The 13,773-nt window shown below is 30.2% G+C and overlaps 1 protein-coding gene across 1 annotated transcript; it reads left to right on the top strand.

Annotated features, from left to right (window-relative positions):
• Window positions 1-771: 771 nt before the first annotated feature.
• LOC122531475 lies at window positions 772-9,794 on the top strand. Its single transcript, XM_043659420.1, has 10 exons — window positions 772-919; window positions 1,010-1,105; window positions 1,766-2,160; window positions 2,711-2,867; window positions 3,179-3,397; window positions 3,903-4,159; window positions 5,145-5,426; window positions 8,781-8,816; window positions 9,315-9,352; window positions 9,691-9,794. Exons 2-9 carry the CDS (start codon window positions 1,018-1,020, stop codon window positions 9,342-9,344), a joined length of 1,464 nt encoding a protein of 487 aa, XP_043515355.1. The 5' UTR covers window positions 772-919; window positions 1,010-1,017; the 3' UTR covers window positions 9,345-9,352; window positions 9,691-9,794.
• The last annotated feature ends 3,979 nt before the right edge of the window (window positions 9,795-13,773 follow it).

The raw sequence follows: 13,773 nt of genomic DNA on the forward strand, positions 1-13,773 counted from the left end.
ATGTTTTTATAAAATCAAAAATGTAGAAATTACTTTAAAAGGCAATGACAGATATACGCAAGTCAATTGAAAAATACTTGAGATATATTTTCCCTGCGATTTGTCGTCGTTGAAGCTGCAAGTTGCAGAGACATCAATGCCGGAAGTGGAGCGAAGATTCATTCTCAATAAATTATGTACTCAGAGATACTGTATTAAAAAGAGATATCAAATAGAGAAGATAAAAATAAGTAATACTAACAAAAATGTTGAGATAACAGAAATGTTGAGAATACATTGTAATTTAAAAATACACAGCAACATAGGCAAATATAAGTATACATACGAGTATACTATTTATCATGACATAATAAAGTAGATAAAGTAAATTTATATACACATCTGTTCTCGATTCATTTAATTAAATTTAGAAAAATAGAAATTTATATAAGAATTCTCAGTCTCATCGTAACAAATACTCTTCTTTGGATGTTTGTATATATGTATATATTTTGCATATCATGCATGTTTGAAACATATGAAAATTCGAAGTTTAGCGAATAATCTACAAAACATCTAATGTACAATGTTTCCAATAATACTCGATACAAAAGACAATTTTCCATCGAGAGTCTGTTCCTTCAATCGCATTCTCAAAATATAAATCTGCATAAATGATTGTGTTTATTGTGTAAGATGAAATATTGATCGTAAAAGAGAGCAGTTTCGAGTGTCGTGAGAAACAAATGTTTGATCGGAAGTTAACACTCTTTTGTCTGTTTCAGCACCGTGTTTTATTCAGTTTATATCCGTCCTTCTCTCGTAGAAAGCAAACGGACGTATCTGTCGTTTACAGATCTTTCAACTGAAAATACGCTTTGTATTATCTTTTAAAACTTTGAAATACATCTTGCCATCGTTTTAACCAAGATTTTCCGAGGTATGAAAAACTTTGCAGTTTTGTTATTTCAATATTCACAAGTCAACACGTATATTTTTATTTAATGGAAATTGCAAATGTTTATTTTAGGAGGCAGCATGTTGCAAGAACATTTTCTGACAGTTTTGTTGGGCACAGTGCTGTCGATGACGCTGTCCTGCTCTGGAGTTGATCCTGAACGCTCGGGTAATGTATAAATATTTGTATAATAATGTTCATACGTTAGTATGTTTAAGTATATATAATATTTCAATATTCAGATATCAAAGTATCGTTTACAATATTGTTATTGTACTTAATCTTGGAATTTTTTGTTTAATTTAATCTTGCTACTAATTTTCATTGTTAGAGACTATAAAGTACAATAAAATTAAACATTCTAAGTTTTTGTAATCATCAGAATAATTTATCTATTATTCAACATATTATTGTTTGAGGGTTAATATTATTAAAATTATATTTTTAAAGTATTAAGTCGTAAGACAATTTTTACCGTCTTAATATTATTGTATAGTAAAATTATAGTTGCAGATAACTTTATGGAGCCATTTTGTACTAAACTTATAAAAATATCTTAACACTATTATACGACAAAATTATATTTCCAAATTATTTCACACTTAACTCGTTCTATAATCATTTCATTTCTTAACATTAAAATTATGAACGAAAATTCCAAATTTCATATTTTTCATCATCTTTCACCTAGATTCTACCATCTTCTGAAGATCAATGATTAAATTGGGATGCACATTTCTAATATTCTGACGAATTATTATAAAGTTACACGTTCAAGTTGTTTCACGGAGCTACTTCATATTGTACTAAGATTGTCAATTCTTTTAGGAAACATTCCAGCCACTTGGAACGTAGTCCCATCATTGGAAACCGTGCAGAAAGTTACGGCGGATCACGTTTCCAGTCCGAAAACGGAAGTGACCGGTATCGACAAAGGTTTGCAAATCTCAGACACAAAAGTGTCGACAAAGATCGTCGAACGAACGAGCCTCGCGGAAGCACCGCGCGAGAGAAGATTCGATTTTACGATGGAGAATATTGGGAATGATGCTCGATTCCCGAAAATCAAGGACGCCGATTTTGTAAAAGAAATGACTATCGAAACTGTCAGTCCTCTTCCGAAAAATGTCATTCTGATCATCGCTGAATCGGGCCAAAATCACGAGGATTTCTGGAAGAATTTCAAGACTTCGCACGTGTTCTCTGTTGAAGGAATGCTTCAGGTATGATTTTGCGTTTAGTAGTAATAAAATTCTAATATAAATTTAACAATTGAACAAATAAACAAGCAAATACGCACTGCGTGCATTGGTCCAAGTGAAAAAGAAAAATTTATTGTACAGATGATCTTATAATTAATAATAAAATAATTAGTTTACTTGTCAGAGGTTCAAAGAGGATAATAATATTGAATAAAAGGTACGTGTTAATTTTTTATATACTCCTCATTCGATATCAAACTCTCAGACTTCTGATAGCTTTAAGCATCCAAAGTATAATTTGATATTGTGAGTAATCATTTCTATACAGTACAACTTTAATGGAAATTTTCTTTGTACAATTTTATTTAAATTAGTCAGTTATTAACGTAGATAAAAATGAAGAAAATAAGATTTACGTCGGAGAAAGTAGAATTTGAACGTATTCAATTAGGAACCAGTAATAAATTCTTAAATTTAAGTTTCTAGAAAATACATTCTCCAATACAATTATTATTGATTCTTCTCCTATTCATATTGTTTCTTTGAAGTGAAAAATTGAAATTTGTTTTAGAGTTGTAACAGTGGCCAGGAAGACAAGGCAAGATTTTCCTTGAACGACGGGCTAATCTCTGGCAATAGGGACAAGAAACACGATTGCGAGCATCTTCTACGTTCAAACATTGCATCGCTGTTACTTTGGACTCGAGATGTTAAGGGAATGACTACAGGTTTGATTATTTCAAATTTACTTAAAGAAAATTTATTTGTAAATTTACTTGTAAATTTGTATTATGTCTTCTGATGATATTAACATTTTATTAGTCAGTCTATCATATAGTTATCATTATGAGTACCCTGTTATTATTATTATTAAAATAAATTTTATTCGTTGTACTACAAGTAAATGGTAATTTTAATGGTACGTACAAACAAATACAAAAAATGTTTTAATTTTGACTAATGAATTAACAACGATCCGCGTAGTGTTTGCATATTTAAAATTTGGAAAAAATAATATTTATATTTTTCTTGTAACTAGGAACATTATCGAACGCGAATTTCACCATTCCATCGCTGTTTGGGTTTGAAGAGTCAGTAGGACTTTCGAGAGAGTTCGATGAAATTGACGAGAAAAATGTGAAACCGGAAGTTCGTAAAGTCAGGCCGGAGGCTCGCAGCGACTGGCACGTTATCGACTTAGGGAAACCGACTAATCGCGTTTCCTCCTTGATGGCCGCACAAAATACTCGAGAAGACGGTGAGTTTCTTTTTATTGCAAAAATATAAAATAAAATATATAAATGATACAATATATAGAATATATAAAAAAATAAATATAAAATATATAAATAATACAATATAAAATCATAAAGTTTCAGATATAAAATATACTATATTATGTTATTATGTTACATACATAATAAGTTTCAGACTTAAAATATAAAAGTTTCAGATGTAAAATATATTATATTATGTTATTATGTTATATACATAATAAGTTTCAGATATAAAATATATTATATTATGTTACTATGTAATATACATAATATGAAAATATAAAGGCATAACACAAAAATATAATAAAATATAAAAATATAGTATATCATGTATGTATAGTGTATTATGACATTTAACAATACTTACATTTTAAAAGGTACTCCGAATTTTTCGAACATTGTTGATATTCGTTATAACATGAAAACGACACGATTATCGAGAGCCAATTTCCTGTTATAACGCATGTTTCATTTGCTACAAAACAGATGAAGCTGCGTGGAACGTGTTCGATATGTTCTCGAAAATAAGGCTGGTTCTGTTTCGATCGTTGCTGGAATCTCTCGGTAGAAGCGTCGCTTCCTCGGAGGATGCTACTCCTTCGCGGAAATCGCATCTTCTTCGATCCAATTTGCTGGACATGCTCGAGGAACTGACGTCCGTTGAAAACGAGAAAGGTTTCGTATTGGTCGCTTCGGTCCTTGCCAGCGAACTCGATTCCCCTTTGGAGTTTCTACAGCGCGAAGTAAATCATTTACCTGTTAATAAATAATATAATGCTCTCGATTGTGTATCCGTGTATGTGTGATTTAATTCTGTGGCATGTAGCAAGTCGAGACGAGATCAAGTAATTGTCCACAGAGATTGGTAGAGTTAAATGTTTTGCGAATTTAGATCAACTACTGAAATTTTTAAACGAGTACTTTTAGATATTTTTTTTATTTCATAACATATTATGTGTTTAACGAAGTATTGAAAAAAAAAAATAAATTGCATGATATTATTTGCTGTACTGTTTTTTCGTATGAAGTTATCTTGATAAAATTATGTACGCAAATAGAATTCAGAACCCCAGATAGATAACTAATATTTTTCAATATTTTTACCTTTCAATATCACGTATATAATATATTTTAATATTTCAATATAAAATATTGAAATATAAAAATATTAAAATATTGAAATATTGAAATATTAAAATATTAAAATATATTTTAATATTTCAATATAAAATATTTTATATATAATATATACAATAATAATGATATATATATGTATATGATATATAGAAAGAAACGTAGATAATGTACGAAATGTACTAGTTAAGTAAAAGCATGGTTGTAGCAATTTAATAATTTATTAATATCTTCAATTTTAATTTTAATAATTTATTTTAATTTTAATTCAATAATTTTCGTATTTGCTTTTCATGAAACATCTTGCAAAAAGAAAATACTGTGATATTCGTATAGTCATACACAGGTATAATAAACTCGTTTAAAGATACGTAGGTTAATTCTTCGTAAACTGTATTAATCCGTAGGATATCACTTTTAACTCTGTAAAGAATTAAATAATATAATTATAGGAAATATCGTAGCACGTATTGAAATGTGTCCGATACTGCTGAATTTTCATATCACACTAATTGCAAGAAATCATCTCTCTATCCATTTCTAGACTCTTTAATTCGACATGTGTAATTCTACAAATAAATGTGATAATTTCAGGCATCGCAGGATACGCTTCTCGTGGTGATTGAAACTTGTCCACACGATGGCAAACCCGTGCCATTCTTCGCCCAAGGTCCTTCCGCCAAAGTGCTTCGCGAAGCAACGACAATTTGGGACGTTCCAACTGCCATTAGACACATCATTGCTAGCTGGTGTCAGGACCCGAGCTGCAGAAATCGCCGACGCGACGTTATTTCATCGCCGATTACTCCGTTGAAGATCATCCCACGTAACGTGGCCGTATTGAGAAGAACGTCTCGGGACACTGCTAGAAAATCGGTGAGTCAATCGTTCAAAGTTGATTCTTTATTGGTAAAGTTTGTTAATTACAAATCATTGGTTAGACAGCGATACTTAATTTTCAAACTGGAAATTTATTTATTTTCCAGTGTTGAAACTTGAGTTACGTTGAATCGTGCAAAGGATTGTGTGTTTTTTTATTGGAAAAATTTATTTCAAAATTAGAAAAACAGTTTTTAATCGTGAATTGGTTTGTTAATGTATTAGGAAAGATTCGAATCAAAGTCAAAAGATCAGAGACGTTTGAGAAATAGACGCGATGAAATTCTTATTTGGTGACAAGTAGTACGTATTAATCGTATTGACTGTCGTTCATTATAGATGAACGACAAGGATAGTACATAATAATAAATGAAGGATAGAGATAGAGGTGAAACGTTCGTTGAAAGTTTGAATCGAATTCACCGGGGGTATGACGACAGTTTCAACCTGTCCAAGAATACTTGATATAAACCACATGCGAGTATAAATAGCGTTCTTCGATAGTGACCTAGACATTGAACCTGAAAAAATAACATTACCTGTGGTAACAGGAATCATCATAGTCACGTCAATATCGTTCATATCTACATCGTTCATTTTGATCGATCCACGATGATAGAACATAAGAATTCTTTTGATATTTGAGACATGATTCTTGTAAGAAAAGAAAAAAATATAAAACTTGAGAAATGAATTTCGATATAAATATCTAAAATAATTTTGTTAATTTTTAATTTTGAAAGTTAGAGAATTTTTAATTTTAAAGAATTTTGGCAGTTTTTAAGAAATTTAAATATTATTAATAATATATCTAATAATTTATTTGATATTCAAGAATAATTCTTGTGATTGTTTCTCTTGTAGAAATTCTCCTAAAAATATCATTATTTACATTATATTTATTATTATTTTGTTATTATGTTATTTAATACATTTTTAACATTTTTTTAAATATCACGTTAACATGCTTGTGTATGTATATTATTTCACAAACGAATTTTGCACTTGAGCAATAATAAATTAGATCTTTCAATTCAATTATACAATAATTTGATCATTCAATTGTTTAATTAGTAAAATAAATTACCTCGAATTAAATGTACAAAGTTTGGCTCTTCACATTGTATGAATTATCTAAAATTCGAATTTCAATATATCCTGTAAAAATTATAATGTAATACGAAGGTCGTTTTGAATATACGCTATTTTTTTTTTACAAACTCTATATATTTTTTAAGATAAATTATATAAGAGTCGTATATTATTTTAAAATGACATTCCAAGGGTAACTTATAATTACAAATATTCAATTTCGTAAAAGTATCAATTTCCTACGAACAATGTAATTATGTAATTCAGACCTGTGATTTCGACATAATTTAAAATTAATCATGACCTTCCGGGTATAAGATCCGTCAGAAAACGTTTCCAACATACATTCTACAGATACGCATGCACGAATCGACACGTGACAGTGTGTAAAGATATCACTGAATCGGTGAATGACGGTCAATTGCTATCGTTTGATCTTTGATCAAACTACTACGAACGATTGCCTTAATATTTCATCAAGTACTACTGTCTTTTTTGTTAACAAAAGTCATTGTACTTCTTTATCCCTTTTTTAAAAGAAATTTATCCTCTTTCTATTACAAACATTTTTATCAATTTTACAATTTTATTAAGCATTTATTATTGTAATATATTAATTGCATTGTAATTCCAATGTAATTTCATTGAGCATTCATTTTAATAGCGAGTAACAGCATTTTCTTCATTTTTTCATCTGTAACTTTCTCTTCATTCTGAAGAAGTGATGCAACATCATTGTAATATGAGTTTGTATTTGCTTTCAAGGCAGTGGCACTATCGTCATTCTCGAAAAAATAATTTTATTAATTAAACTCTATCCATTTATAAGAGAAATGACAATTAATATAATGATCAATCATAAATAAATTCATTAAATAACATCAAGGTATAAATTATGAACATGGATGAGTAAATATTAAATATAATAGTAAAAAAATAATTCAGTGGCATAAATAGAGTCGAAAAATTATGCACTTGCTACGAAAAAATAAATTTCATGATAAAAATAAATTACAAAATAAAATTATTATTTTATTAAGTTAGCATGACAAAATAATTTTAACTATACGCCTACGTTTCAAATTACAAGATCCTTTTTAATACTGTTCTTGTCTGAATGTCAAATGGGATTCGAGTAGAAAAAATGTAGAAATCAGAAAAAAAATGATACGAAGGAGAAACCGATACCTGAAACTGTTTCAATGTAGCAACACAAACGCACATGCAATTATGTCATATATGTACATACCTCGAGGACGAGGTTGACGTCGATAGAGTATAATCATTGATATGACACATGTGATGACAAACGACATGGTTGAATAAAATAGAGTAACTAGTTAATTTATATTCATTTATAAGAAATTTTCAGTTTAATGTATTGCTAATTTTTTAATTATTTTACATTTGCATGAAAATCCGCAATCTAATTAGTTACGCTATGAAGGGAACAAGTTTAGTTACAAATAATATAATAATATGATAGATAATCAACATATATTACAATAATAATGAATATAAATGATTTCTGATAAGGTTTCTATCAATATTAAACTAGTTTATAATTGCAATAATTTCAGCTGAAATTCACGAACTGAATTCTTAACAATTACGTGGTAGTTACATATCGTAATAATTAGTTGATTAATGCGATTCAGAAAATTTTTTTAATAGATATAAATGCAGTGGAAATGAAATGCAAAACAAAAATTTCAATTCTTTTCTGGATTTCTTTCTTTACAATCCATGTGCATGTTTTTTCCTAAAAAAATACTTCGTAACACAATAAATGTTTCTTAAATTTTTTTTATATATATTTTTTTCTCTTTTGTACTTTTATCAGGGCACGTTCTTGAACCGCAACTTTGTAGTCGATTTTCCACATATGCATCCACTTTACTATTACGAAATAATGAGTGATTATGATTGAGGTATAGGACTTGGATATACTCAGAGCTATGCTTTGTGCACTTATTTTATTTATCAAGTTTGTTTTTGCAATAGTATAATACATATAAGTTTATAGTTTTCAATATTGAATAGCTCTGATTCTAAACATTTCATAGATATTTTATATATATATTTATATATATATATATATATTTTTTTTTTCATAGTATAATAAATAAATATATAATTAGTCTTTTAAATGTTTAAATGTATAATAATTACATTACGTACCTCATTATATATACATTTAAAAGACTAGTAACAATAGAATGTAATTTAATAAGTAATAATAGAAACATTTTTGTGCAGGATGACGGCAACAAGACTGATACTCCAAATATTAAGGTAAAATCGCTGTGTCTCTCTTTTATAAATTTATACTTTATATAGTATATAAACTTATGATTTACAACTTAAAAATATACTTTATACAGTATATAAATTATACTTTATCCAACATTATAAACTAAATGAATTACGAAAAGAAAATAACGTGCCTTCACACTAGATCTACCTCATGCGTGCACAACGTGATGTTAGTCTTTCATTATCAGTCGTGATATACGATAATAAAAACTAACATCACGGTGTTGCGCGGGAATTATATAATTTTTTCAGTAAAAGGTATATTTCTCTTAATTAAGAAACGAAAATCTGGCACAATTGATGAAATCGTCCATTTTGATTAATGGAAACAATTAAAAGCATCGCGTGACCATTATATAACTGATATTTTCGTAATCGTATTATCATTTATGTAACGTCATTGTTATTTCAGTCATTCCTCGCATCCCTCTACATATAACGAATTAATATTATTCTTTTTTTTTTTTTTACGAACAGAACGAGATTGTTAAAGATGTGTCGACTTGAATGCTAAGGTAATACATTTGTAACTCAACGTTTGACATTTAACTCTTAACTGTTATCATTCAATTGTGGAAATTTAGAAATTTTTAATTTAATTTAGTTTCATTATTCATTCCCAGTGAATATAAAAATACAGAATTTCTCAAATTTTGGTAATGTAACATGCATTGTTATTTATAATGATCTAGAATATATTAGTAATTAATTATTATTAATGTTACATACAATTTTTGATATATTATTATCAATTTTAATTCATATATGAAAAATTTATAGTTATAATACACATTCATCTTATTCAATGGAATATTGAAGAGAAGTGTGTATTGAACGAAACGTTTGTTTACAGGAAGAGACGAAACAAAGCAAGGAACCACGAAATTCAAGTACGAATTCAGCAAATCTTGCAGAGAAATTCACCACGATCTTTGGCATTGTCGTCTCAATGATTGGTGCATTTATCCTTACCTCCTAAAAGAAATATCTTTCACGTTGTTCTTGCAACCGACGATCTTGATTCTTCAATTTTTCTTTTTTTTTTTTTTTTTTTTTTTTTTGGAAAGTACACGGGAAGTACTTTCGCGTTTTTGCGATTTTTGCTTTTTGCAGAAAGTATATTCTTGGATTTTTGTGAATGAACGTAATTTCGCGATGGTGTCTATAAATCTATTTTTTTTTATCTTTGTAAAGAAATGTACTTGTATTTTTATAACGGTGTTTAAATGTATCTTGTGGAACATACATTTTTTTAATTGTACGGGTTGCACTGATATTTGTATTTTAAACATAAATGAATTTTTGTATATAATTATTTTTGTATATATTTGTTATATATTTTGTATAATATATAATGTACTTTTGTATCTCTGTAAATGAATGTACTTTTATAGTGGTGTTCAAATGTATTTTGTAGAGAATACATTTTTTTAACTATACACGGTTAACTATATTAACTATTAACTATACATTTTTTAACTTTAAACATTGCAATGATATTCGTATGTTAAATATATAATGTATTTTTCTATATAAATATTAATTTTGTATATTAATATTAAATACATTTTAAATATAAATGCATATTTGTATCTCTGCAAATAAATGTACTTTTACAGTGGTGTTTAAATGTATTTTGTAGCAAATACATTTTTCTAAATGTACACGAGTTTTAAACATTGGAATGATATTTGTATTTTAAACATAAATGTATTTTTATATCTCTGTAAATAAATGTGCTTTTACAGTGGTGTTTAAATGTATTTTGTAGAAAATACATTTTTCTAAATGTACACGAGTTTTAAACATTGCCATGATACTTGTATGTTAAATGTAAATGTATTTTTGTATATAAATATATTTATGTAAATGTATTTTAAATACAAATGTATTTTTGTATCTCTGTAAATAAATGTACTTTTAAATGTATTTTGTAGAAAATAAGTTTTTCAACTGTGCAGAAGTTTTTGTATTACTATTGCATTTACAAACACATTTAATGTATTTTAAATATATTTTGTACATATTGTGAATACACTCTTGTGATGATATCTAAATGTATTTTTGTACTTTTGTAAATAAACGTATGTTTTCAAAGGTATACATATACATTTAAATGTGTTTCGTAGAAAATAAATCTATTTTTTTATTTTCGTAATGGTATTAAAATGTTACTTGTAAAAAATAAATGTGTTCTTGCGATTTCGTATTTGCAATGGTTCCTAAATGCATCTTCTGAAAAATTGTTGATGAACGTGCTTTTCCAGCGGTATTTAATTCTCGAACAAGTTAATTGTACTTTGCATTCTTTTAATTACAAAAGTTTCGAACCATCTACATTGCTTTTGCAATGAATTCTCTGGAAAATAAACATACTCTTCTATCCGTATTCGTGAACAAACTTATTTGCGAAATCAAAGTGTGTTTTGTTCCACGTATTGTTCCATTCGTTCAACCGTCAGCCGATGTCTCGTCGCGACAAACTGGAGGAAACTGCACGCATCTAATAAACACGCGACTGCAACGTTCGAAACAGTGAAGAAACACGAAATCGCAAAGGAAGACAGAAATCCTAGAAAGTATAATAACGTAAAATTCGACGGTGCAACGCCGAGCTGCGTCTCCGCAACAATTTCGCCGCGGAACGAGACAAAGGAAACAAAAAAAAAAAAAAAAAAAGGAAAAACGAAAGAGGACCTTACTCAAGCGTCGTCCCTCGTCATAAATCTGCGCCGCGGCGACGTTCCCAAAACGGGGAGAGAAAGGGTAGGTAAAAGGACACGGAGAAGGAAGAAAGGAAGAACGGACAGAGAGGGAAGGAAGAACAAGGCGTGCAGCCACTTTAATTTTCGCGAGTGTTCGCCGCCGCGTGGAAAATGGCCACCAATTTCGCGAAGGCGAAGCAAGAAACGGGGGGTGTGGGAGGGTGCTGGTAAAGAAGAAGCAGCCAGCCTAGAGCGAGAAAAATTCTCATTCCTCGTGGAAATATGGCCGAAACAAAGGCACCGACGGAGTCACAATTAGCGAAACAACGTGCAAGGAATGGCGAACTATGGGGAGGAAAGGCGAAGAAAAAGGGGGAAGGAGAGTCCTCCTTCTGGCCGCAACGTTTCCCTGAATTACTCGGGCATCTTCTTCACCCCCTTTCCGCCTTTGATATTTCGCGTTCTCCTCATTCCTTTCGCGACTTTCCTCCCCCAGGACAAAGAGGGTGGTCGAAGGGTGGGTGGAAATCCTCCGGGGAGTTTGGTTTATTTACCTTGACCGGACTCCGCGATTGTTTGCTACGCGACTCGGTACACTCTCGTCTCGGCCGCTGTGTTTTTTCGACGTTCCACCCGCCGATGGAATTTCCTTTGACTTTGGCGAGAAGCCGACGAGACGATCGAGGGGAGAGGGTTGCGGAAATGGAAACGAGACAACGGCGATCCACGACGACGTTGACCGTCGAGCTTTCGATATTGTATATTAGGATTGTAAATGTTGATGAAAATGTAATAATCTTTGGTGTTGTTGAGGAAACGGTGGTACGGAGGCTACAAGACACACAAAAGAGACACTGTCTCGTTGACCTGAAGAAGTTGATGTTGCTCGAGCTTATCCACTGATGGGTTTGCGTAAATAATAATAATAATAATAATAATAATTTGACGCAATTTTCTTGAGAGAACAGTTGGTAAAAATTCCAGTATAAATTCTATGCGATATGACATATTTCACGATGAAATATATAACAATGATATAACAATAATAATAAATAAAATATAACAATAATAATAAATAAAATGGAACTAAAATTGAATAAAATTGAAATGCATTTTAACAGTGTAGAAAGATGGACGAGAGTTATTGGAAGTTGTCTACATTTTGAACTGTTATAACTTCATACAAAAAAAAAAAAAAGAAAGGAAGAAAAATGTACAACAATTCAGCTAAATTAATTTTAAAGTACGAAGTCTTTACTTTGTTCGTCTTTACATCATGTAGCAAAGATACATTTGTTCTTGAAAATATCAAAAATCCGAGCATATTTTAATACTGAAAATTATTAAGAAATTTTTCTAAGTATCAACCATGATCTTGAAGCTCTCGATCACATGAATTTTATTTTCGAGCAGATATTCCATCGAAACGAGCGTGTTTCGAAATATTTCGAAACACGTAGTTCAAAGTTACCGAATCCGACTGTTTGAAAATTTGAGATTAAGAGACTGTTAAATTATTTTGCAACATGACGACTAAACGCATCTCTCAACCATGAAAAATATGTTCACAATAAAGTCATCCAAGCTCCACGCGAACGTGTAAAGTCGTTCTACCGAAACGAACTAAAATATTTTTGTAACGCGTAATTTAAAGCGATAGAATTCAAGTGTTCCGAAACAAATTGATAAACTTTCAACGGTTTTAATTATTCTGCAACTAAAAAGACAACATCCACCGACCATCAACAACAAAGTACAGACGAGTCGCTCAAATTTGGCGCAATTTCCATCGTCCACAAACGAGGACTATCGAGACTCAACTTTCGAAAAAAAAAAAAAAAAAACGAAATCTACAGTTACGAAATATCCAGTTGCTATTAATTAACAAGCACCCAACCGCTGGCAATTAATTCGCGATACACCAATTAAAGTCAACGCCGGTTTTTCCAACACCGGTCGAAAAAAAAAAAAGAAAAAAATAGAATAAAATAAAATCTCGAAAATTATAATCCACGGCGATACACAAGAACAATTTAAACCAAGCAAGTGGAGGGGAGGGGTAATAAAAACGAATAAATCGCTAACGCGAAGCGTGAAAATCGTGATACGCTTTTATTTTTCGGGCCGAGGCGTTAAAATCCAGCGTCGAGGGAGAGAGAAGAAGAGGAAGAAAAAAAAAAAAAGAAAAAAAGAGAGAGAGAGAGAGAGAAAGAAGCGGAAGGATAGGCGTG

Source organism: Frieseomelitta varia, unplaced genomic scaffold, assembly GCF_011392965.1.
Source record: "Frieseomelitta varia isolate USP_RPSP 00005682 unplaced genomic scaffold, Fvar_1.2 scaffold_40, whole genome shotgun sequence".
NCBI lineage: Eukaryota > Metazoa > Arthropoda > Insecta > Hymenoptera > Apidae > Frieseomelitta > Frieseomelitta varia.